Genomic DNA, 25,699 nt, shown 5'->3' on the forward strand with positions numbered 1-25,699 from the left:
GGAGTCGGACTCCGCGCTGCGCAGATGAATGTTTAGACACCGCCTTGCTTTTCTCTGTTTGGCTGATGGTGCGTTCAAGACGCCTCGGAAACACAGAATAGGATGAAATACAACATGACAAACCGATGTAACCATGGAAATTTGGGACACTCTTGAACGAAGTTAAACTGTGAGAGAACGCCGTTCACAAACGCCAGAATGAACGCGTTCACGATAACGTTCATCTAGCAGATATACAGTACGTTCAGTTCACGTTCGCCCAAAATATGAACGAGTTCATGAACGATCGTTCATTGAACGCGTTCAGGCACAACACTGGTCCCTGTCACTTTTATGGCCATATATGGAGATCCCTGATGTTATCAGTATATGGACATATATGGGCCTGCACATATATGGAAATATGGGGGGGATCGGCACTTGTGGAAAGTTCTGGTGCAGTGGTAAACGTCTGTGGAGAATGTCTGAAGAGTGCAAACTGACTGTGAGAAGTGGGCTGACTTAGGCTGGTGTTGCCGTGGCAATCAATTGGCTCATTTGGGCCACAGCCAGAGCCTTTTCTGGTGGTTCTGGACAACCGCCTATCCGACCCAGTCGACTCCGGGCACTGCACTCACACGAGTCGTCTGCGACGCGTGTGCTGAAGTTGAAGTCGGACGGTCGAACGGTTCTCGAGATACGTGGATTACAGGCGTACGTACGTACATAAATTACATACATATACATACACACATACATACATACATACATACACCCCCCCTGTGGAGAGTCTCGGACTCTCCAAAATCAGGATCGAAACCGGACCCAACAATCTGGCATTGGTCGGACTGTAGTAACAAATACTTAAAAACAACCACAGCATGTGGAAGAAAAAACAGCCTCAGTCAGTTAGTCAGCCAGTCAGTCAGTCAGTCAGTCAGTCAGTCAGTCAGTCAGTCAGCAGTCAGTCAGTTCATCACCACAGAAGTTAGTAGTTATCTACACCAGCTGGACGGGGGGATGAGCCCATAAGCTCCAGGGGTGGACGGGGAGTTTCTTTAGAAGACAGACAACGGTTAGAATCCTGTCGGTCTCCCTCATCATCCCTGGGATAAAGAGAGCCGGAATAAGCAGAAGGCTCCCGTGTGTACAATACCCTGACAAACACATCTCAGCAAACCTTCTGACATGTATACGACAGGGATCCTTCAGCCCAGCCTGACAGATGATGCGTCTCGCAATGATGCAAGTGGCGTGTGAACACGTGCGCGAGAGAGAGAGGGACAGCTGAGGGAGAGTGTGAGAGAGATGGAGGGAGAGAGAGAGAGAGAGAAGGAATGTGTAGTGCCTGATTCATACTTGGTTTGTGCATCGTGTCGTGCACCAAAAATAGAGTACAGAAGTCCTGACGTCACTCGTTCATCACCTGGGTCGTAAAGTCAAATAAACAAACTGTCTCTGCGATATTGTCAGGGAGGTGGTTCTGCATCGATAGTCAGTCACTCATATTTGATACAGTCTGTTTCTGACGAAAAAAATACTAATTCAGTGGAAGTAACATTAGCGTTTTCTCACCGTCAGTTGATGCTTCATATCCATAAGAGTCAAACCGCTGGGATCATTTGTTTATTTTTGGAACACAGTTCTTATTTGACGCAATATTAAACCCGTCTATGGGAATTCAGAATGGGGGGAAGAAACCGTGACCCAGGTAGGATGCGTAAATTACGTCAGACTTCGGTGCTCTATAGCAGATACACAAGCTCGCATTGTGCCGTGCTGCGACACGTTGTGAGCTTGTACATCTGCTTTTCTTTTCTTTTTGGTGCACAGCACCAGAGCAAAACCAAGTATAAATGCCCAGTGAACAGCTTGTATATATTAGACCAGCCTTTCGGAGTGATGAGCAGACGGAGTGCGGAGTGAGAGATAGAGATAGGCAGCCAATATGACAAATTAAAATTAATGAAGTTGCGAAGATATTGTTGAGTCATTCTAATTAAATGAATAACAAGCAGGGAGACTGGCATGGCATGCAGAGTCTTTAGAAAAAAACAATGTATGCATTCAGGTCAAAATATGAACTACTGTACACTATGGTCAGACGCCGCCACAGGTTCACGGTTACACATTGCGGTGTAGTAGACTGTGTGTGTGTGTGTGTGTGTGTGTGTGTGTGTGTGTGTGTGTGTGTGTGTGTGTGTGTGTGTGTGTGTGTGTGTGTGTGTGTGTGTGTGTGTGTGTGTGTGTGGGTGGTGCAGGATAAATATTTAATCATGCGACTCTGAATCATTTATTTATACCCCTTTAAAGGTGAGCTTTAGCAAAAAGATATTATTCTCAATAATATGCCTCATGCCCCCAGAAGGTGTTCGTCAATTTGGAAACGTCTCTCCACATGGAATTCTAATGACGTGGGGGGTAATTGCGAGTATACATTATTGAAGGATATACAGTGGGCTGCTTCCCATGGATAATGCGATGCATGGATTCTCAGACTCACATTAAATATTTTAATGCTTTTAAATGTATTCATGCACAGTTCAACATCTGAGTGGAATAATGAGAGGCGCGGGAGGCGCGTAGGGGTTGGTCGTGCGTTCTATCAACAGATGGGTGCTCCCAGTGGCGCTGGGTATTTGCACAGGACCTTGTTTTGTTTGTTTTGAAAATGAAAGTGGGTGGGTGGGTGGGTGGGCGCCGCTCTCCCCTCGGAACTTTTGAAGTAAGACTGATGTAGCCTAGAACGCTGAGAAGGAGGCTGTGTACTGTGAGGGTGGGTAGGCGCCACAGGGGATCAACCCATGGGGGCAACAAGTGGGTTTGGACTACTAATAATAATAATGGATTTTAATGCACTTTACATTTGTGAAAAGCTCAAAGTGCTACAATAGGCAATTGCATAAAAAATAATCATCACACCATTAAAAAAACATCTAAGAAGCTGAAAGACTATAGAGCTGACTAGACTGACTAGAGCTGCAACCATCAATTTTCTTAGTGATTATTGGATTATTGCTATGGATTATTTTTCGATTAACTGAATAAATCGAGATGCATGTTTTTAATATCGTTGCTGTCAGGCAGAAACCTCTTACAGTATCTACATACTTTTTGTGTTCTTTCGTAAATTAACACCCTACTTGATCACACTACAGCGTCACACAAAAGTATCAAAAGTAGCAGGTCTACAAGCTCGAAACCTTAGATCTGCTACTTTTGCTATTTTAGAATTTGAATCCTGAAAAGTAACAGTTTTGGACATATACTGTATGAGGTTTCCACCCGACAGAGACGATATAAGAAATGTGAAACATCAACGAATTGCGGTGAAAAAACAGATTTGTACAATCGACTAAACTGATTAGTGTGATTAACCACTTAATCCCTATTTTATACTCCATTGTACAATGGTGTCATGTGTCCAAGTGCATCAGTCAATGTTTTATTGACTGAAAACTCTGGGGGTGGGAGTACCAGTGACAACCAGGAACAGACTGGGTGACGACCTAGAAGAGTGTGGTGACATCTGGAGAGACAGAGGACGGCCGGAGAGACGGCGACCCGGGGTGGAGAGGGTTGGCAGCCCAAACCACGTCTTCCGTGAGGAAGAACCTTTTTGCTACAGGCTGCGGTGAAACCTGCAGGGAGGGTTTTAATCCATCAAGGCAGAGTGAGATGTTTGAGCCCAGCAGCAACGACGACTTAACACACAGAAAAGCCTCCATTCAGACGGGGGAGCAGCCAGGCCTGGAGCCAAACCACAGTGCCTAGAGCCTCCTAGTATCGCCAACAGCTGCAACATCTCAACTTTCCTGGCCTGGCATTGGTCGGACCGATGGCGTGGATCCATGCATGTTGCAGGCTGCAAATGCAGCATGCATGGATCTGCGTAGTCGGTCTGGCGAGTGCCAGGCTAACCCTAACCCCCTAATTAGCACTCCTCTAACAGACAGTGGGGGCAGGAGCATGCCACTTGGACACAGGCCGGGGTCTGATCAGCCTCGATCGGGTCGCCTGGAGGAGGGTGTCTGTTATAAGACCCGAAACACCCAGTGATTCCAGGTAACAACACTGATGATGTGTCCCAAGTTTGGGTCCCCAGTTGATGTTTTATTGACTCATGCAAAAAAAAAGTTTGAAAATCAAAAAATTACACCCCTAGTGTGGAGTTGACATTCTGTACTGTACCTTGGTTCCCACAGGTATGAGAGCATTCAGCCCAAGGTGACCACTGTGAGAGGAGACAGCTGACCGGACAGTCCACCACACAGTCTGCAGACAGATTCCACTTGTTGACCGCGCCCAACTGATGAGAAAACAACACATGAGGACCATAAGCAGTGGTGGAACGTACAGTACTCAAATACTATTTCTACATTGTGGTATTGACACTTTTATTTAAGTAAAAACAATTGAGTACTTTTTACACCACTGGTCAGGAGAGAGTCTCCCTTTCTCGTGAGAAAGAAAGAGAGCTCGCCAATTCATTCCCAAAAACAGCAGTAGTCCACATTTGCATACTTTTGCCTAAAATAAACGATTTTCCCGGTGGGGGTGCATTTGAGGACATTCACATGTTGTGGGGAAAGACAGTCGTGTGTAACAAAGTTTAATTTACAATTTAGGCATTTAGCAAACACACTTAATAGACAGAGCTACTTACAAATTACAAGATTGCAGTATAAACAAACGACAGGGTAAATGGTCCAGTAAATTGAATGCCAAGAAAACAATGAAGTGCTACAAAGTCTAACAAACTAGTATATCGTTGCTGTCGGGCAGAAAACAACTATCTCAGTTTTTCTACTTTTTTTCTACTCTTTAATAAACCAGTGAGTAGGTTTTACAGACATTGAAACATTGAAACATAATAGGCTATTGAAAGTAGCCTATTAAAAAGCACTTCTGACTAAACCTCCATTGGATCCTCAAACTGTTGGTCAAACTCAAGATTTTTTGACTTTGTCATTACAATCAATGTTGGACAAAACAACTCCACATTAATGGTAAAAAAAACCCTCCTAACTCCACTTGAGCTGTATTTGGGAAAGTGATGATAATATAAGGACACATTCAAGTATCTGACAATGTATAAAGTCATACCAACTACTTTTGATACTTTTGAGTGACGCTGTACAGTAGTATGATCAAGTAGGGTGTTCATTTACGAAAACACACAAAAAGTTAGAATATGGAGATAATAAGAGGTTTCTGCCCAACAGCAACAATATCAATTTGGGGCTCTTTGACATGAAAATGTTTGACAACCACTGGAATATGCCACGCCCCCATGGAGTTCCAGCTGTTCAGCTCTAAATAAATCGCTGGCCACAGGGAGGAGCTTACCTGTTCGCACACGCTCAGTTCCAGCACCTTGCCGTCGCTGCGCACGCAGTCCAGGAGGCGTGAACGAGATCCCTGACCACACACTGCCTTCTCACTCAGCTGGCATGTACTCCAGTCTGAAACACACACACACACACACACACACACACACACACACACACACACACACACACACACACACACACACACACACACACACACACACACACACACACACACACACACACACACACACACACACACACACACAGTATATTTACTTAAAAAAATGGTATGTGTACTAAACTCGAGTATTTTAATTTCTGGATTCTTAGGACTTTCACTCCACTATACATTTCTAGGAAGTGAAAAAGCCATATTTCAAATATAGCTTTTGAAAACCATGTACTTTTTAATACTGACTCATTTTAAGTACTGCGTTAGTGCGGTATACTAGACAACTCAAGTACTAATCTGACAGAGCAACTTTCACTTGTAGCTGGGAAATATTTGACCACTGTACTTGAGTCAGACAGTCACACCAACCTGAGAGACGGTACTGGTAGGTGAAGCAGGTGGTGTTGAGTAGACATGCTTCAGACTGTATATCCTCTGGACAGGCCTGGTCTTCTGATGATGGCAGACGCAGAACATGTCTGGTCCTGTTCCTCACTGCGGCCTGGTCATCGCACTGCTGCAACCACAGCAAGACAACATCACTCACACACACACTGCTGCAACCACAGTAAGACAACGTCACTCACACTGCTGCAACCACAGTAAGACAACGTCACTCATACACTGCTGCAACCACAGTAAGACAACGTCACTCACACTGCTGCAACCACAGTAAGACAACGTCACTCACACTGCTGCAACCACAGCAAGACAACGTCAATCACACACTGCTCCAACCACAGTAAGACAACGTCACTCACACTGCTGCAACCACAGTAAGACAACGTCACTCACACTGCTGCAACCACAGCAAGACAACGTCACTCACACTGCTGCAACCACAGTAAGACAACGTCACTCATACACTGCTGCAACCACAGTAAGACAACGTCACTCACACTGCTGCAACCACAGTAAGACAAAGTCACTCACACTGCTGCAACCACAGCAAGACAACGTCAATCACACACTGCTCCAACCACAGCAAGACAACGTCACTCACACTGCTGTAACCACAGCAAGACAACGTCACTCACACTGCTGTCACACATAGTCACATCATTGCAGTTTCTCTGTTCATGGTTGTGAGCTTGTAGCTATTTTTGCTTCTTTTGGGGATGGGAAAAAAGTGGTGTGAATAACACAATAAAGAACATGTCACACCATGTTGCAGCACCATTAAATAAAAATATCATTGCTGTCGGGAAGAAACCTCCTATCTCCATATTTAAACTTTCTTTAATAAAATAACGGCCTACTTATAGCGTCACTTTAAAGTAGCAGATCCACAAGCTCAAAACACGGCATGAAGCGATGCGTTTTGATCTTGTAGATCTGATACTTTTGATGCTTTTGAATTTGAATCCTGAAAAGTAACAGTTTTGGATGTAGCAGTCAGTGCATAAGTGTGTCTGCGAGTCATAAATATGAAACAATTACAATTATTAAGAGCTTGTGACTAAATAATAACTATGTTGGATCCATTTTTTCCCCATTTCCTGAAAAGTCACGTTTTCTGCACGTACAAGGTTTCCACCTGAACAGTATCTATGCTTTGCCTTTGTGTGAATTGTAGCATTTTTCTTTCTTTATACTTAAAAGTCTAGAAACAACGTTACATATTCATATGTTGAAGTTTCATATGATCCCTGGGTCTTTGAAAACCACATCAGAGGATTTCCGTGCACACACACACGCACGCACGCACGCACACACGCGCGCACGCGCGCGCACACACACGCAGGCATCAACAAGCAAAAATGCATTAGGCCCCGAGTTGGACAAAGTGTCTGCGCTTGCTTCAACAATGGTTACTCTCAACGGAGAGCTAAACCCCAAAATACAGTGAGCATATTCCAAAAGAATATTAAAAAAGGTAGCACATCTGAAATCTCAGGTCAAGGAGGACAAAATACTCACATTTCACTTTTTTCATTTGGCTCACATCACAACAGAACAAATGATTACGAATTTCGGCAGGGAGCCTTCTTCTTCAAAGCGCTTTGAAGAACGCTCTTGAAGTATGTTTTTTTTCCCATAAAACAAACTTTTGGTTGGCGTGTTGCTTTGTCAGAAAACAATGAAACAGTGTTTCCGTAACCTCATGATAGAAAAGAGCATACATGTCCCTTTTGTTTAGGTTTTGAGACTGAACTAACTAACCAAAGTGAGCTATAACCCAAAACCAAATAAGAAAGACATGTTACTGCTGCCAGTGGTGTAAAGTAACCAAGTACATTTACTCAAGTACAGTACTTAAGTAACATTTTGAGGTATTTCTTTTACTTTACTGGAGTATTTTTAATTTTCAGTACTTTTACTTGGACTCCACTACATCTCAGAGGCAAATATTGTACTTTTACTCCACTACAATTATTTGAAAACTTTAGTTAGTATACTTTGTGGATTTTGATTATTGTTACAAAGCATACATTACCCACTTCAGCATATACATTTCAGCCATTTGAAAATAGCTGATCTACTAGCGATGCGACGCATTGACTGAGAACTGCAAGAGGGTAGGCTATATTACTATTTTGGTAAACAGGGTCCCATAGAGCTCTATCCTTTATTTCCCCCCCTCCACACAACAACAAATCTCTTTGCCGAAAGCAGTCGATCTACAAGCTTGCGATGCATTGTGAGCTTGTAGACCAGCTATTTTCGCCACATGTTCGTCTGTTTTCGCAGGATGTTAGTAGTTAAACAGAGGAAGCTCAGAGTTGTACCGGGGACCGCTCTCTCTCTCTCTCTCTCTCTCTCTCAGCAGTTGAACTTCAACACATCAAGCACATCTCCATCACTGTCATTCTCTAATGAGACGAGCTGCTTCTCCAACAGACCCATTTATCAAACACAACAATTGTCACGCTAAAGGTTGTTACACACCGGGGCGATTTTTTCGTGCGAATAATGCGGGTTTTTTTAAAACCTTATGAAGTCAATGGCTCTGTACATGGAGCGAAAAAGCGAAAAAGCGAAGCGAAAAAGCGTCTTTTAATTATTCGGAACGAGTCCGAATTTTGCGTATATTCGCTATTTTCGCCGGTGTCGCCCGGTGTGTAAGGACCTTAACAGCCACACGCACGCACGCACGCACGCACGCACACACACACACACACACACACACACACACACACACACACACACACACACACACACACACACACACACACACACACACACACACACACACACACACACACACACACAGTTGCAAGACTCCTTTGCCTGGGCCAATTATATTTGAACTGCAACTCATTTTGCAAGGCTGATCTGAGAACAGTATATATATGTTTTGTTTGTGAGCAGGCTGGAAAAAAAAACATCAAAACAGCTTGTAATGGAGCAAATTGTCGGGCGGAAACCTCATATTGTATTTCCAAAACTGTTACTTTTCAAGAAATAGAGAAAAAACAACCTCACAAGCTCTTGTTATTGTTAAAAGCTGATATACAAGCTCACAACGCGTCACACATCGCAACGCGTTGTGAGCTTGTAGGAGTGCTTTTTTCACTACTTGCCTGCCAATTTTCTGGGCAATAATTTACAAAAAAACATAAAAAGTTGAAATGTGGAGATACAAGGTTTCCACCTAACAGCAACTAAATGTGTGAACGGGAGAATGGCAGGGAGTTGTTCAGTAATTACAACACAGCAACACAGCAGCCAACTTCACAACGTTGTTGTTGTTGTGGTTGTTGTTTCTCTTTCAACTGCCAGTGTTACAGTAGGTGCTAATCTGCTAAGATGTTGCATTGACATCATTTTTCCTGAGCAGTATCACATAATCGCTTGCTTGACATCTTTATTGACACAATGCATAATTTATGGATGAAAACACATATTTGTACATACTGTATCTGTCAAGTGGATAAATAAAATACAATAAAGCCGCAGAGCTTATTTCCATTGCGGTTCTTTGAGTGAAAGTGTGTGTGTGTGTGTGTGTGTGTGTGTGTGTGTGTGTGTGTGTGTGTGTGTGTGTGTGTGTGTGTGTGTGTGTGTGTGTGTGTGTGTGTGTGTGTGTGTAAACTGACTGTTATGCTGTTATGATTTCAGTAATATCATCAATGCTCAGTCCCATATACATAAGTCACCTAAATAATAGATTAAAGACCGCATCCCATCCGCTCACCAACTCAATTTAACATTGATGAGAACTCCTTTGGGAAAAGAAGGGAAAAGGATGGCAAGAGCATTGGGTATCAATCCAATTTAGTTTCCCTCATCATTCACACAGAATATTAATGTGGAGGGGGAAAAGGAAGGGGCCTACTATAGGACCCTGGTGGACTCCAGTCAACAAAGTATACACTGTAGGGTTTTAAATGCTTAGACACCAGCATGAGTTCAGGGCAGCAGCCTGCAGGTTTTTTTGTAGTCAGAAATTAAATACAGAAATATCGACAACAAATATTTGAGATAGCAACAGTTAAATCGTGCCAAGCATAATGCAGGCATAGTAGGTATTCACAAATGTGATAGATAAATTAGATACAGATGAATAAGGTATATTAGGAAAAGCATTCTACAGTATGCTACCTTAAAACCGTACAGCATGTTAACACTAATGCTGCAAAAATGTTGACTTGAATAAGATTATCAGTTTATTACAGTGTTGCAGAACAGAAAATAGGTTATAGGCCTTATATAATCATGAGTCAGCTACATAACTGTGCATTGGAAGTAGGGTTGCAGTGAATCATGAAGGCTGGTTAATGGTAATGGTTAATTCACATATAAGCCATGTGTTAACCACAAACCCTTTAGCATCCTTATTGTGGGGAAGACTTTCGCAGAAAATAGCAGATCACCATGCTCACAACGCGTTGTGAGCTTGTCTATCTGCTATTTTCATCGAAAGCTTTCCCCACAATAACAGAAAACAGAAAAGACGCTAGTATAGTATAGAGCCCTGAGGGACTCTGCTTAACCATATAGTAGTGTTTAAGAGGTTAAAGAGGAAGTGATGTGAGTATTGTGCAGTAGCAGGGTAACTGATTAAGCCCTATTTTATACTTTGGCTATTCAAATAAATACTATATCACAACTTGAGAGCTAGTAAATCTGCAATTTTTGAAAGCTTTTGATTTATTTTGAATCAAAAATAATGATTATTATATTGACTTTTAGTGCTTTAAGTATTTTGATGACTTTTACTCAAGTAAAATGTTGAATACATGCATGGTTGAATACATGGCCCTTTACTCGTAACGGAGAATTTCTATATTGTGGCAATGCTACTTTGACTTAAAGTACTCCTGAGTACTTCTTCCACCACTGCCGGATAGGAATCACACACACAGTTGAGGAACATTCCTTCAGCCTCAGTCACATATTTGTCATTCCTTATGGTAGAGAATCATCCAGTGTAGTGGTATAACAGTAGGTACCAGCTCAGCTCCAGATCAATCCAGCATAACTACTATAATGTGTTTGGTTGCTGAGGTGAGATTTCATTGGCATTCAAGTTAAGAGCAGACAACAATGGTTAAGAGCGTCTCAGCACCAAAATGCTTGGAGTGGCTGAGTGCGTTTTCACTGATGCTTAGGAACGCTGCCTGGGCTTGCAGATTGAATAGATTGAACGAGACACGATGTCTGCTGAGACGACTTGGACTAATTGGGTGATCTCTCTCTCTCTCTCTCTCTCTCTCTCTGTTCTCAACTCTTCTCTCTCTCCGTCTTTCTGTTTCTCCCCTCCAATGGTGGAAGTACATTTAATCAAGTACTGTACTTAAGTACAATTTTGAGGTATTTTTTACTTTACTGTAGTATTTAAATTGTTCAATACTTTAACTTCTACTCCAGTACATCGGAAAGGCAAATATTGTACTTTTACTCCACTACAAGTGTTTTTAAAACAGGCATTACAAACACTTGATCAAAAACCCAACCGGTACCACCATTGCCATATAGTTCAAAAGTATAATTTATTTAATTTTGATGGCTTTAAACATTTTGCAGACGCTTGTCTCATTTTTAAGGTTTTAAATGGGCTTGCACCTCCACCACTAAAACAGTTCATAGAGCGAAGAGAAAGCGGTGATAGAACAACAAGGGCAACTACCAGAGGAGACTGTGAGGTACCATTCAGACAGAGTGTGTTGGTAAAACAGTCTTCTCTGTTAGAGCCTCCCATGACTGGACTCCCTACCGAAGTAAGAGAGACCACCAACTATCTAACCTTAAAAGATGGCTTAAAGCTAACCAAATGTGTAATCACGGGTAAATTTCAGCTCCATTAATCACTGTGTCTTCTCATATTTTACTGTATTTGTTTTGTCTTCTGTACTATGTCTACTTGTTTTGTATTGTTGACGATGATGTCTCTTTTTGTATAGATAACTATGCCACTTTAGCAGCCTGCTCAGGGACTACAGATGAAAATTAGCCAACTCTGGCTAACTCTGGCTCATCTACATGGACGTGAATAACTGACATGTTGATCAATGTGCATTGTCCCTGTTAAATAAATAAATAAATAAATACACCACTAGTTACTAGTTACTTTGTAGATTTTGTATATCTATATACTGTATGTTGTACTTTGGCTATTTGAAAATAGCCGATCTACAAGTTCACACAGTGCTGCATCGCAACGCGTTGTGAGCTTGTAGATCTGCTATTTTCAAAAGATTTTTTATGCGTTTTGAAAACTTGTGAAATGGTACTTTTATTTCTACATTGTGGTATTGATACTTTTACTTGAGAACAAACTGTGAGTACTTCTTCCATCACTGCTCTCCGTCAATCTTTCTGTTCCTCCCTTCCTCTGCCCTGCCCTGGTTCTGGTGTTGGTCCAGTGACTTGTTATCTTTGACAGAAACCCTATAACAACACAGCGACAGGAGCAGGTGCCTGTAGCTTGTTGCAGCACCGGGGAACACCACCCACATGCCAGGCCTCTCTAGCCTATGGGCAAACTCATTATGTAAAAGGAATTAATTATACAGCCAAGATAATAGCATTATGCTGAATGTAATTTCCATGAGTGTGCGGGTGGGCATTACAAGCGGAGCTTCCCGCGTACCTATTTTTGAGCAATAAAATCTGTGCGTCGTACGTAATATATTGGTTTGGCTGTGTCGCTACAACGCTTCGTTGAGGTGTAATTAAAAAGCGATGGGATCATCTCTCCTCATGTGACTCGCGGCTCGTTTTCCAGCGGGGGACGTGAGGTGCGTACACACCTGGAGCGATTATTTTGTGCGATTAATTTGCATTCATTTACCACTGCTGTTTGTGTTATGTATGTACATGCACACTGAGCGAGGGCTTTGAGGGGGAGTGAAGACCGTGTGTGTTTGGAGGTAAGTCCACATTTTTAAACAGAATCATAACTTCTATTTTTGGGTCATTATAATGTGAAAAATAGACAAATACAGTCTACATTTTTCAAGAGTTTTCTAAATCTTTCCACGGCACGTTCTGAGCTTCTAGATTGGCTATTCGCTGTTCGTCCTACAAGAAGTGTGTGTGCGCGTGTGCGTGTGTGTGTGTGTGTGTGTAAACTGACTGTTATACTGTTATGATTTCAGTAATATTATCAAAGCTCAGTCCCATATAAAAAGGCTGCATCCCATCCGCTCACCAACCCAATTTAACATTGACGAGAACTCATTTGGGAAAAGGATGACAAGAACATTGGGTATCGATCCAGTTTAGATTCCCTTATCATTCACACACAATATTAATGTGGAGGGAAGAAAGGAGGGGGCCTATAGACTACTAACTAAGTATACACTGTAGGGTTTTAAATGCTTAGATGCCAGCATGAGCACAGGGCAGCAGCCTGCAGCTTTTTTTTGCAGTCAGAAATTAAATACAGAAACGTCTACAACAAATATTTGAGAAGGCAAATATAGGTGCATATAATCAGCGAGTGGTGTAATTATTCCTCACGGCGGGGAGAGGGTAAAATTACAACACACAGCATGTCTCACACTGCCTGTGTGTGTGTGTGTGTGTGTGTGTGTGTGTGTGTGTGTGTGTGTGTGTGTGTGTGTGTGTGTGTGTGTGTGTGTGTGTGTGTGTGTGTGTGTGTGTGCAGATTGCATGCAAGTCTGTGCCTTCAGGTGTGCATGACCTCTATGGTCGTGTGTGTCTGTGTGTATTTACTGTACACACGTGCGTATGTGGGTGTGGGTGTGTGTGTGTGTGTGTGTGTGTGTGTGTGTGTGTGTGTGTGTGTGTGTGTGTGTGTGTGTTTACGTGCGTGCGCGCACATGAGATGTCAGATAAACCACCAGGGGGGGGGGCTCCAAAAAAAAGAGAAGAAAATAAAAAGGTTGGGAACCACTGGACTAAACAAGCAACCCAACAACAAGTCAGCCAGTCCATTAGTGAGTCTTACCCGGGGGCACTGGCTCCACGGTCCCCAGGGGGACATGACACAGTCCTCGGGGCAGGGTAGGAAGCAGACGCGGGCTCTTGGTGGCATCATGTCGTCCTGATCACACAGGCTGTCATCCAGGCGGGCAGCAGCACCCTCAGCGCTGTCCTCTCCCCTCCTCACACACCTGGCAGCAAGAGAGAGAGACGGATAACTAGTCTCTGGGGGCTCTGCAAACTGGGTTCCTTATTTTTGTTTTCTGAGCAAAATTATACCAAGTTTCTGTCTCTAAATAGACCAGCTCTGCTTTTTTTTTTTTTATTATAACAGGCTCCCCTCGGCTTGCAACCTGTTTTTTGGACTGCTCTCAAACCTTCAGTTTTTGCCAGAGGGTTGGTGTGATTAGGACCAGCGGTGGGTCTCAGGCTGCTGGCATGACTGTACAGCCAGAGTGCAGATAAAGGCACAGCGCCACACGAGATCAATGACTTTAAGTGTCTTTTGACTTTGCTAAAAATGACACCGTCGCACCGTCTACCGTCACAACCTTTTTTTCCTGCTGCGCATAATTCAATACCCGCACCGCCTAAACGCACACGCATGCATGTATACGCACACGCATGCATGTATGTATACGCGCACACACACACACACACACACACACACACACACACACACACACACACACAGGTTTGTATTTCTATACTTGTGAGAACATCACAGCATTGAAAATAGCTGAAAAGCAGCCGAAAAATAGCAGATCTACAAGCTATTTTCCGGTGTGTGACATCGCTGCACCACTACGTTTAAAATAGGGAAAACTTTAATCCAAACCACACGCACATGCACACGCACACGCACACGCACACGCACACGCACACGCACACGCACACACACACACACACACACACACACACGCACACAGTCGATAAAGAAGGTCAAGCCTGCCCCTGACTTACTCCCTAGCTATAATATTAGTGCTGCTACATCGGAGGCTAAACTGGTTGTTGACATTCATTATAAAATAATGGCTTGTTTTTCCACTAGTTTTTTGGGGGGGCGGCTTGGCTGGCATTGGCGCCGGGGCCGTATTGTATAAGTGCCAGCTGTGATGGCGCATGCTGGTGCCCAGTGTTGCCATGTCGGCTTATTATAAGCGACTTTGGGCTTCTTTTTCTGTAGTTGCTTGTAAATATTGGTTAGTTGCGGGTTGTAGTTTTTGTGTGCTTGTTTCTAATGTGTCCTTGCTTAAAGGCTTGCCTCCGATTTTTTTAATTATTATTTAAACCAGTCGTTCACAAATATTTTCATTAATGTTTTGTGACAGGGAGCATTTGAGTTATTAGAATGTTTCAAAAAATATTCCAAATATTCCACATTTTATTGCAAGAGTTTTTGAAAACAGCCGATCTACAAGCTCAGCCGATAAAGTGCTGATGTGGCCTAGTTGCTTCTTTTGGGCTTGTTTTCCTAGACCTGGTTGCGTATTTCTCTCACAAACTATGGCAACACTGATTGTGCCATGTCTACGGTTCCAGTTGGCCAGGCCAGGCCAGGCCAGGCCATCTTGCTGACCTGATCTTGCGGCTCTGGACTCCCTCCCCGCAGGCTGGCGTCTCGTCCACAGAGTTGATGGTGCAGATGGACCAGGGCTCCGTCCTCCACTCGTACTGGCTGCACGCATTGTGACACGGCACGGCCTCGTACACCTACACACACACACACACACACACACACACACACACACACACACACACACACACACACACACACACATGCACACACGCACACACACGTTTGTATTACTATACCTGTGAGGACATCATCATTTTAGGGCGGCAATTTTATGAATGACATTTGTAGATTTTTGCCATTTTTTATCCTACAGTAACCCCACTCTGAGAACCAATGGGCCATATAGCCTCCAGTGCGCATCTGGCTCACTCATCTTCAACAGGAGTTGGATGGGATGGCCGAGCGTGTTTAATAAGTAAATACATAAATACATCTGTGCTAATCAATTGGCCTTTTTGTGCTCTCCAAAGACAGAAATGCCATGTAGTCTACTACTTCTTTTAACTTCGATTTTCAATATTTTGATTGGTCACAGGAGTAGCAGTCGCCAGCGAAAATTCGACTGCGGCCCGAAAAAATAAGAGCCGCATTTTCGCTCCGTCGTTGATGTGAAAGCTTGCATTGATTTTATGTTTTTTAAAAACCTTATAAAGAAAAAATCGCCCCCCCGTGTGTAAGGACCTTAAAGCCGAAAATAGCCGATCTACAAGGAAAACTCCAACCCTAAAGCCTAAACCTACAGTCTAATCCTAATCCTATAACTGAAACTTCCCACATTGTTTTGTGACAATCAAACAACCATTTCTCTATGTGAGGACCATTACAATAGTCCTCACAATGTCTGTTTGTTCTCACATTCTTCTATACTTGTGACATTTGGCTCTTCAGGTTCTTGTTTCCTACAGTATGTTTACAGTAATGGCATCTGGCACGGTGATTGGTTTTATTATTGTAACGCCCAAACCATACCTATGCATAAAGTAACAGGTAGTGCAGGTGTTTTGCGGGTAAGGCAGGTGTCCCAAAATAGCAACTTTTGCCTTGCCCTAAATCCCAAATTAGTGGAAATAGCCAGTTCGGCCCTTTATAGAGACCTTATGCTATATATACTGTGCAATACAAACATCTGCAGATCTGCAAGCTCACAATGTGTGAATTTAGAAAGTTTTTGAAAATAGCCTATTTTCAAAAACTTTCTAAATTGACATAGGACATAAGCCAAGTTTATTTGCATAGCACCAATCGAAAGTGCTTTATACGCAAACAAAACTATAAAAACGTCAAGATGAAATAATAAACACATTATGAAAGGACATTTGAATGTAATAAAAAAAAAATCAACTATTAGGAAGAATAAGAGAGTGAAATCACAGTGCAGAAGAAATGAGTAAAAAAAAAAGAAGTAAATAAAAGGCAGCAGAAAACAAAAAAGGGTTTGTAGGGACACAGGGTTTAAAGTGGATAAGTGTGATGCATGGGCACGCATACAAATGAACGCACACGCGCGCGCACGCACACACACACCGCTATGTACGAACGCACAAAATGTAGTCACGCAATCAGATACTCACTCACTCCCAAGCACGCACGCACGCACGCACGCACACACGCACACAAACATGCCATACGTGTTCAGACAGCATAAGTGGTGTGTGCGTGCATGTGCGTGTGTGTGTGTGTGTGTGTGTGTGTGTGTGTGTGCGTGTGCGTGTGTCTGTGTGTGTAGCTGACACTTCAAAAGCCCCGAGCACAGAGAAGACTTCAGAGATGCAGAGAATGCCAGGGAGGGAATGAAGCAACCTTCCAGAATAGCAAGCCGTACCCTTCACCTCAAAGTGCCTCTGTAGATATACAGTATACACCACATCAGCTTCAACCACAACTCTCCTCACCTGGAACACCATCTCTATATAGCTACCTGGTGTATTTACACTGTAGGTCAGGGGTCTTCAACCTTTTCAGGCCAAGGACACCCTAGCTGAGAGAGAGATAAAGCAGGGACCCCCTACTCTATATTGTATAAAATTGTGTTTCAGATGAGATATGTTTTTTTTTAACTTAGTCTGCTCTTTTTCCCCTCTACACCTATAGCCTCTTTGCCAAAAATAGCCAATCTACAAGCTCACAACCCGCCTCAACGCGACGCTTTGTGAGTGTTGCCCAAAGCCTTCCCACCAATAAGGATGCTGGGGTTTAAATGGTTAGATAACACCAATGGGTTACCAAAAAGTCAATTTTTCGGGTTGCAGGGAGGGTTTGATTTTCTGGGGGTGCGGTGGGGGGGGCTTTGTTTTTGGTACCCCACCCCGCCCCTTCCTGTCATTGGTCATTGGCTGGTGGGGATAACGTTTTATCACTGCTTCAGGTTAGACTGAATTAGATACATGCTTGTCCTTTTTAGGAAATGTTTGATATCACAATTTATATCAATCGAATAAAAAAAATTACGTTAACCACAATAACCCTGGCGTCCCTATTTTGGGTAATTTTTTTCAAAATCAAAAATAGCCTACAAAATAAAAAAAATGCTAAAAATAGCCTACACAACGCTCACAACACTATGTATTGCAATGCGTTGTGAGCTTGTAGATCCATCTAGCAATTTGTTGTACAAAGAATAGAGGGCTTAAAGGACAAGACCACTTTGGTCGAGGTTTGGTTTGTTTAACCTTGCCATGGTGTAACTCCAAAGGTGGACAAGAAATCAAAAATAATTGCTCCATTGATTAGAAATGTATAATAATATATGCTCCTCATTGACTTACATTGTATGGTGAAACAGCTCTCAAAGTCACTATTTTAGCACATAAACAAATGCAAACAAAGCTGATTCAGACAATATAGAACATCACCAAACCAATTTATTTCTTGTCCAGATTTGGAATTACATCATGGCAAGGTAACCACACAACCCAAACCTCTACCAAAGTGGTCTTGCCCTTTAAGCCTTTTTTTTACAAACAGAACCTGTGTCATATGTTGAATTGCCGGAGCTTATTCTCTTCTCAGCGGTGACTCGGGTACATCTGTGAAAACCTGGCGTCTCTATCCAACGTGGAATCACTCAGACTTCCTGTAAACACATGTTTACTCTCCATCTAGTATACTGCAGCCCGCCACACTGATAGGTGCACTCTAGAGGACAATTTGAGGGAAAATGCAATGACAAAGTCGTGGCGTGTGCGTGCGCTTGTGCACTCGTGTATGTGTGTGTGTGTGTGTGTGTGTGTGTGTGTGTGTGTGTGTGTGTGTGTGTGTGTGTGTGTGTGTGTGTGTGTGTGTGTGTGTGTGTGTGTGTGTGTGTGCGTGTGTGTGCGTGTGTGTGTGTGTGTGTGTGTGAGTGAGTGTGAGTGTGTGTGTGCCTGGCACGTGCGTGCGGGCTAGAGAGAGAGAGAGAGAGAGGGAACAGGCGCAGAGTATTCCCTCGCCCCGCGGGGGCACACAGACGCCCATTACACACTCTCATCATCCCCCATCTGTGCCTGCAGATGCCCCTGCTGGGTATCGCTGGCACGCCGCGCTCCGCTCCCCCGTCCTAAACCCCTCCCCCGCCCGCCCACGCCACCATCGCAACACACCGCTGCTACAGCGTGCATGCGCACCACCTCCGCACCTCCACCACCCACAACAGTTTAACAGCCCATAGATGCTCATCAGCAGAGTAGAGCTTTTCTATCGCTCAGCTCCCAGAAGAGAAACAAAAAAAACACTAGAAAATATGCTCCTCGGAGCACAAGTCTCCGCCAGCAGACCCGTGCTATTTTAACCAAAGGAAATCACTTACCCTATCTTTAACCATAGTTTTCTAGGAATGTTCTGATTCTTAGATTAGAACATCTAAGGATTAGAACATGTTAGCTTGGCTAACATGTTCAATCAGCCAAGCTAACATGTCTAACAATGTTAGCTTGGCTGATGGCACTGATGTCACTTCGAAACATGTAAACAATGTTTCGAAGTGACACACCTATTTATAGGTCCCTATTTCGTCATGCGTCTCGCTAGCCAATCAAAGCACACCCTTTCAACATATTGTCACGTGTCACGTGAAGCTTGACCAATGTTAGCTTGGTGGACACACGGAAGGACGAGAACGAAAACAATAGTCTCCTGGCGGAGACAACTATAGTATTACACAAGTAGTGTTTTGTTGTTGTCGGGCAGAAACCTCTTATCTCCATATTTTTACTTTTGGAGTTTTTTTCGTAAATTAACGCCCTACTTGATCATACTACAGCGTCACACAAAAGTAGCAGATATACAAGCTCGAAACGCTGGTAGATCTGCTACTTTTGCTATTTTCGAATTTGAATCCTGAGCAGTAACAGTTCTGGACATGAGGTTTCCACCCAACAGAGACGATATCCATTATTTGATCTTTTTTCCCCATAAATGAATTCCCTATTTTTACACTTAGCTTGTAGATCAGCTATTTTCAGTACCAACATTTTTGCCTATGACATGACAAGTTGTTAAAGGGATATTTCACTTTAAAAAAAACGTTGGGTCATTTTATCGTCTACTCAGGCTTTTGTGAGCCCCCCAGACCGTTTTTAAGTTGCTTGATTCAATATTTAGATATTTGATATTCATTTTATTTTGTATAGGAAGTGGGACACGCCCACTTCCTATACAAACCCATAATCACTTCAAACTCCATTTTTAGCATGTTAGATTCATCAAAAACACCCTGTCCTTGGTCTTGTGACTCACCCTGCCCTACTAATACGCGAGGGGGCCGTATTTTTTCGATAACTTTTTTCATTTATTTTAAAAAAATGTTTTGTTAAATGAAAAAAATGTAAATACAAAAAAATAAAAATAGTAATAGTAATAAAAAGTAATCGAAAAAACACGGCCCCGGCGATGTGCCACTGCCAGGCAGCAACCAGTTCCACCCTAATCTGTGAACCCAATAGTTTTAGCCTCTGGGGGCGCCGCCTTCTTTTTTTTGTGTAGAAACAGGAACTTGGTTTGGCTCCTCCCCTTTCTCCTCCCGGCTGCTTCTGTGTTTATTCCTACTAACAACAACACTACATGTTTAGGGCAGTGGTGCTGACAGATTCTGCAGAAGGGAACGCGTGAGATCCAGAATTACGTGCAGCGATGGAAGAAGTACTCCGATTCTCTACTTAAGTAAAAGTATCAACAACCACAATGAAATACTTTGTTCCAAGTAAAAGTATTCGTATTCAAATGCGACACATTGTGAGCTTACAGCGTACTGTAGATCGACTATTTTGGAATAGACCAAGTATAAATAGGGATTCATTGGTTAATGTATGTTTTGTAATAATAATGTAAATCTAACTAAAGTTTTCCAAAAACATATATGGTTGATGGAATATTTTTATGACAATTCTTTTTTTCCAAGTACTGCAATACAAAGAGTTAAAAAGACAACAAATGGATGAGACACAAAAAGGTCAAAGGCTTGTTTCCATTGAGGTCCACACCTGTAGTACAAAGTACAAAATAAAACAATATTTGCCTCTGAGATGTGGTGGAATAGAAGTATAAAGTATTGAAAAATTGACACACCTCAAAATTGTACTTTAAGTACAGTCGTTACTTTCCACCACTGATTCATATGCGAACTGCTTGGACAAAAGACCCGACATCACGACACGACGCGCGCAGAAAGCGACAGGAACCACGGACACTCTCCTCTCATCCGTTCCCTATAGATGGGGCCTCTGTACGACCCCCCCCCCCTCTCTCTCCTCCTCCTGACTCCCATCTCTTTCACACACAGCCCCTGAAGCGTGAGCAGCGCTCCTTTTTTTCCCTTCACGGAGAATTAAAAGAATGCTACCGGGTCCGTTTTTCTTTTTTTCTTTTCATTGAGCAGCTCCTCTAAAAGCTTCACAGACTTATTCACAAATATAATGAAGTTCCGAGGCTCCTTTACAAAAAGTGCCAACGGGAGAGGGGGGGGCGGGGGGGGCGGGGGGGTCCGGGGAGGAGGAGTTGGGAGGCGATTCGGATGAAAATGGGGGGAAATAGAGATTCAATTCCTCCGCCCTCGCCCCCATAATATACACCTGGCGTGACATTGTATCCAGTCAAGCTAGAGCACGGTTCTTTCCTCTCCATTTAAAAAGGATGGAGAGTGGTGGTGGTGGTGGTGGGGGTTTGGGGATGGAGTGGAGGTGGGATGGATGGGTGGGAGGGATTGTGGGCAGCGTGTGTGTGTGTGTGTGTGTGTGTGTGTGTGTGTGTGTGTGTGTGTGTGTGTGTGTGTGCGTGTGTGCGTGAGACTTCTAGGGAGAGCTGGCAGCATGCAAAGGGGGGCTTTCATTGAGCTAAAGCAGAGCATATCAGGTACACAATGTGAACGCCACTGACCTGAGCCTGCGTGATGGTAGGTTCCGTGTTAGCAGTTAGCGTGACAAGCCAGAGGTGGAGTGGGGCGGGGCGGGACGGGATGGGGGGGTGGGATGGGCGTCAGGGGGGTGGGGGGGAAGAAAAGAACAATAATATCAGCGTTAGTTGTCTTGTTTTCGCTTTTCCTTCTACAGAATATAACAAAAAATATTTGCTTTTAATACACGGCTTGGTTGAATGCTTGATTCTGATTGGTCAATCGCTGAATTCAGCGGTGTGTTATTTCAGGATAATGACCAATGAGACAATAACAGAACTCTGTCTAATCAAAGACTCAGAGCACCTGCTCATGTCAACCTGCACTGCTTGATGTTATGGTGTAGCCAACATGACAGCCATGTAAACAAACACACCATGTCATTTACAACTAAACGTTGCTCTCAAGAATGTTTTTGAAAACATTTGAAGCGATAAATAAAAGTAAAAAAACTAAACAATGCAGTAACCAAAAATGTGTTCTATTTGATCAACACTTCCTTGTTTTCCGAGGCGACCATGTCCGCCCAGTGCAACACTTATGGAATACTTTCATTGCCATAAGCAAGGAAATACTTCGTTTTGTTGTTACTTTTGGGTCAATTTATTCATTTATTTATTAAGTAGCCGTGTAATACGCGTCAGTGCCTAATCACCCTGTCGGGATTTATTCATCAATAATGACCGGCTACCCGCCAATTATCCCTTGCATAACTTACCTAATCCCTCCTTCCCTTCTACCCCAATAATATGTAACGTCCCCTGTCAAGGTGGACATCTCATTATGTCCAAAACTGTTACTTTTCAAGATTCAAATTCGAACGCAGCTCAAAAGTAGCAGATCGACAAGCTCTAAAAGCTTGAGCTTGTGGATCTGCTACTTTTGATGCTTTTTGTGGGACGCTGTAGTATGATCATATACACGAATCCACGGAGCGCTGCCCTGCGCGCAGCCATTGCTGCGGTGTCAACGCTCCACGGACGCGACACCGCAACAATGGCCGCCTACAGGCAGCTACAGGCAGCGCGTCTGTGGATTCGTCTATAGCCTGGCTTCAGAACATAGGCCCCGCCCACTCCACTGAGTTGGACTGCTTCTCTTCAGCTTCAGTCAGATAATCAGGCTATAGTGTGATCAAGTAGGGCGTTCATTTACCCAAAAAAAACACAAAAAGTTAAAATATGGAGATAAGAGGGCTCTAGCCCGACAGCGATGATGTAAATAAAGTTAAAATAGGAGCCGCGTTGTGGTCTTGGGGGCTCAATAATAATGAGCCTAGTCGTCGCGGGCTGACAGTGAGTGTTGTGGCGCTGGACATTTTGCCCGCTTGAATGATTCATGGTGCGGAGCGAGTGAAAGTATACTGCAGTCGGGCTGCGAACAGCTGTGCCGGAGCTCCAGACCTGCAGCCCAGGGCCACACAGAGGAATTAATCTCTCCGGAGACGTCGAGCGAGAGAGAGAGCGAGCGAGAGCGAGCGAGAGAGCGAGAGAGCGAGAGAGAGAGAGAGAGAGATGTAGGTGCATTGGAGCATTATGTTTGAGAAGGGGGCGGTGCTCTGTGTCTATAACGCATTCAATCCGGAAACCCATCTGTGTCATTTTAAGATTTCTTTGGCTATTAAAAAATGTGCACATTTTCAAGAGTTTTCTTTCAAAAATAGCGGATCTACAAGCTCATACAGTAGCACGGCACTCTGTTTTTTTTTTAGAGATATTTTTTGGGGTCTTTTTCTGCCTTTATTGATAGGAAAGTAAGCTGACAGGAAATGGGGGGAGAGAGATGGGGAGGTGACACACAGCAAAGGTCGTCGGGATGGGGAGCCGAACCCACGACACGCTGTCAAGCTGGATTACCAGCGTATGTGGTATGAGCCTGGACCGCTAGGCCAGCGGGGGCCCCTGAATATAAATATATAAATTTTTAACTCAAATCTTTGCTTTTTTTGGGGGGGGGGGGGTCCCTGCAACAAAATATTTTGAGATGGGGGTCCGTGGCCATCATTTTGGGTGGTCCTTGACATGAAAAAGGTTTGAGAACCATGCACTGATATTATAGCGTATTAAGTGTTTCAAAAAGACTGTAGGATTTAGCCTAGAAGACATTTGTAGAATCCCCAGAAGCAAAGATTTGAGTTTAAAATGTTTTTAAAAAATTCTATATTTTTCTGAAAAAAGAAAGCTCATAGCGCTATGAGCTTGTATATCTGCTATTTTTTGAAAAAATAAAGCTAAAAAAGCTAAAATGACACAGTATGCGTTCCCGGATTGAATGGGCTAAACAAAGTATTTACAGCGTACCCAGCATGGCTGTAAACCGTTATGAGTGACACTCAACGGGGGAGCCCATGGCGGCTCTGCCTGTTCCGTTCACAGACCATATGCTCCTTGTTGTGAGCACGACGAGGACGCAGGTTCAAGTCCGACCCCCTTGTCTGGTCTCTCTCTTATCTCTCCTCTCTCTCTGCCCGTCCCTGTCTCTCTGCCGCACTGACCTATCGGAAATAAAGAAATTGTATCACTCAATCTAAAAGCACTCGACACTCAAGGACAGACTGATTGATTTTCGTGGATGTCAACAACTCTCCCTGAGCTCGAACCGGGCCGGCCGGCAGCAGCCCAGATGCATTGAGATACAGGTACTTAAAACTGGACCACTAAATGACAGAGAGACTTAGTGTGAATCAGACCGTTTGAGCTTTTATGCCCAACCCTTTTTATCACCATGAGAACTCATCATAGCCAGGACGGGTACGCACATGTCCAGAAAAATCTCTAAAGTGGTCTAAGAGTCAGGCTTATTTTACACTAGAGAAAAACACACTGCAAAAATGTTGGCTTGTGTGTCTATTTTTACACTCCCAGACTAACACTCCCCTCACCAGCCTAGGGAGGCCAGGGCCAAGCTCATGCCTCCTTCAAAGCATGAGAGCCAACTGACCTTCTTGTCACCTGACAGGGGGACCAGTTCCCTTCTCCTCCATCAGGCGCCCCGGCTGTCATGGGGGAGGCGGTATAGCGACCAGGATTACTGCATGTTTTTGTGAGGGTGTTAACTACCCTGAGAGGGTTACATGTCGCCTTTCCGACGTTAACTAAGCCTATACCTAAGCCTATACCTAACCCTAACCCTAACCCTGACCGCACGCGGAAGCCACTAGTCGGAGTAGTGAGATGTCGGAATGCAGACATTACCCCCCCTGAGAGAGACACAGGGAGAACATGCAAACTCCACACAGAGTGGGCCCTTTCGCCAACCCCACCTAGGGTATGGGCGCTGATGACGCGGAGGAGAAGACACACCCCCAGCGCCCACAGCGTCCCCGGCGGGAATCGAACCCAGGACCTTCTAGCTGTGAGGCGACAACGCTACCGACTGCGCCACTATGGAAATCGGTGCTTTTACTTGTAACAGAGTATATCTACATTTCAGTATTGATATTTTTACTTAATTTGACTACTTTTTCCACCACTGACAGTTCTACCTCCTGAGCCACTGCCACTCACTACTTGGTACATACTTGGACATAATTCTATCAAAGTGTTGAAAGTGCACAATAAGTCAGCTTCAGACTTAATGACAATTTACCCAAACACACATCACATTTACAAGGACGTCAAAAGACTAAAAAGACTAGTACAAAAAGGGTGTCGAAACAATGCATACAAATACGATAAAGATCCTGTGCAATGTACAGTACTATACCTCACATTGTGCTAATGTTGTGTATAATTAAGTACAAAATGTGTTGCTTAGCTCTAAAGTAATTGAACCAAGAGTTTCCAAAAACTTTTTTTCCAGCGTTGTTGTTGCATCACGTTGCATGAAAATGTGGGGCAGCAGCCAAGTTTGCTCTGAAACCTTTGGCCACACTATTCTTGCCTTTGAAAAGGAACTGTAGAGCCTAATTTATGCTTTGGCAAAACACTTTTTCGCTG

General features: G+C 43.6%; 1 protein-coding gene across 1 annotated transcript in view; it reads right to left on the reverse strand.

The window, feature by feature from the left end:
- Nucleotides 1-25,699, reverse strand: part of thsd7ba (thrombospondin, type I, domain containing 7Ba) — a 281,240-nt gene that overhangs the window by 34,678 nt on the left and 220,863 nt on the right. Inside the window, exons 16-20 of the mRNA XM_084085439.1 lie at nucleotides 15,398-15,531; nucleotides 13,844-14,009; nucleotides 5,854-6,001; nucleotides 5,329-5,444; nucleotides 4,171-4,288 (exon numbers count right to left, since the gene is read on the reverse strand). Of these exons, the coding sequence (XP_083941565.1) occupies nucleotides 4,171-4,288; nucleotides 5,329-5,444; nucleotides 5,854-6,001; nucleotides 13,844-14,009; nucleotides 15,398-15,531 (682 nt within the window). The remainder of the gene's footprint in view (nucleotides 1-4,170; nucleotides 4,289-5,328; nucleotides 5,445-5,853; nucleotides 6,002-13,843; nucleotides 14,010-15,397; nucleotides 15,532-25,699) is intronic.

Source organism: Gymnoscopelus microlampas (genome assembly GCF_963454915.1).
Source record: "Gymnoscopelus microlampas genome assembly, chromosome: 17".
Lineage (NCBI taxonomy): Eukaryota > Metazoa > Chordata > Actinopteri > Myctophiformes > Myctophidae > Gymnoscopelus > Gymnoscopelus microlampas.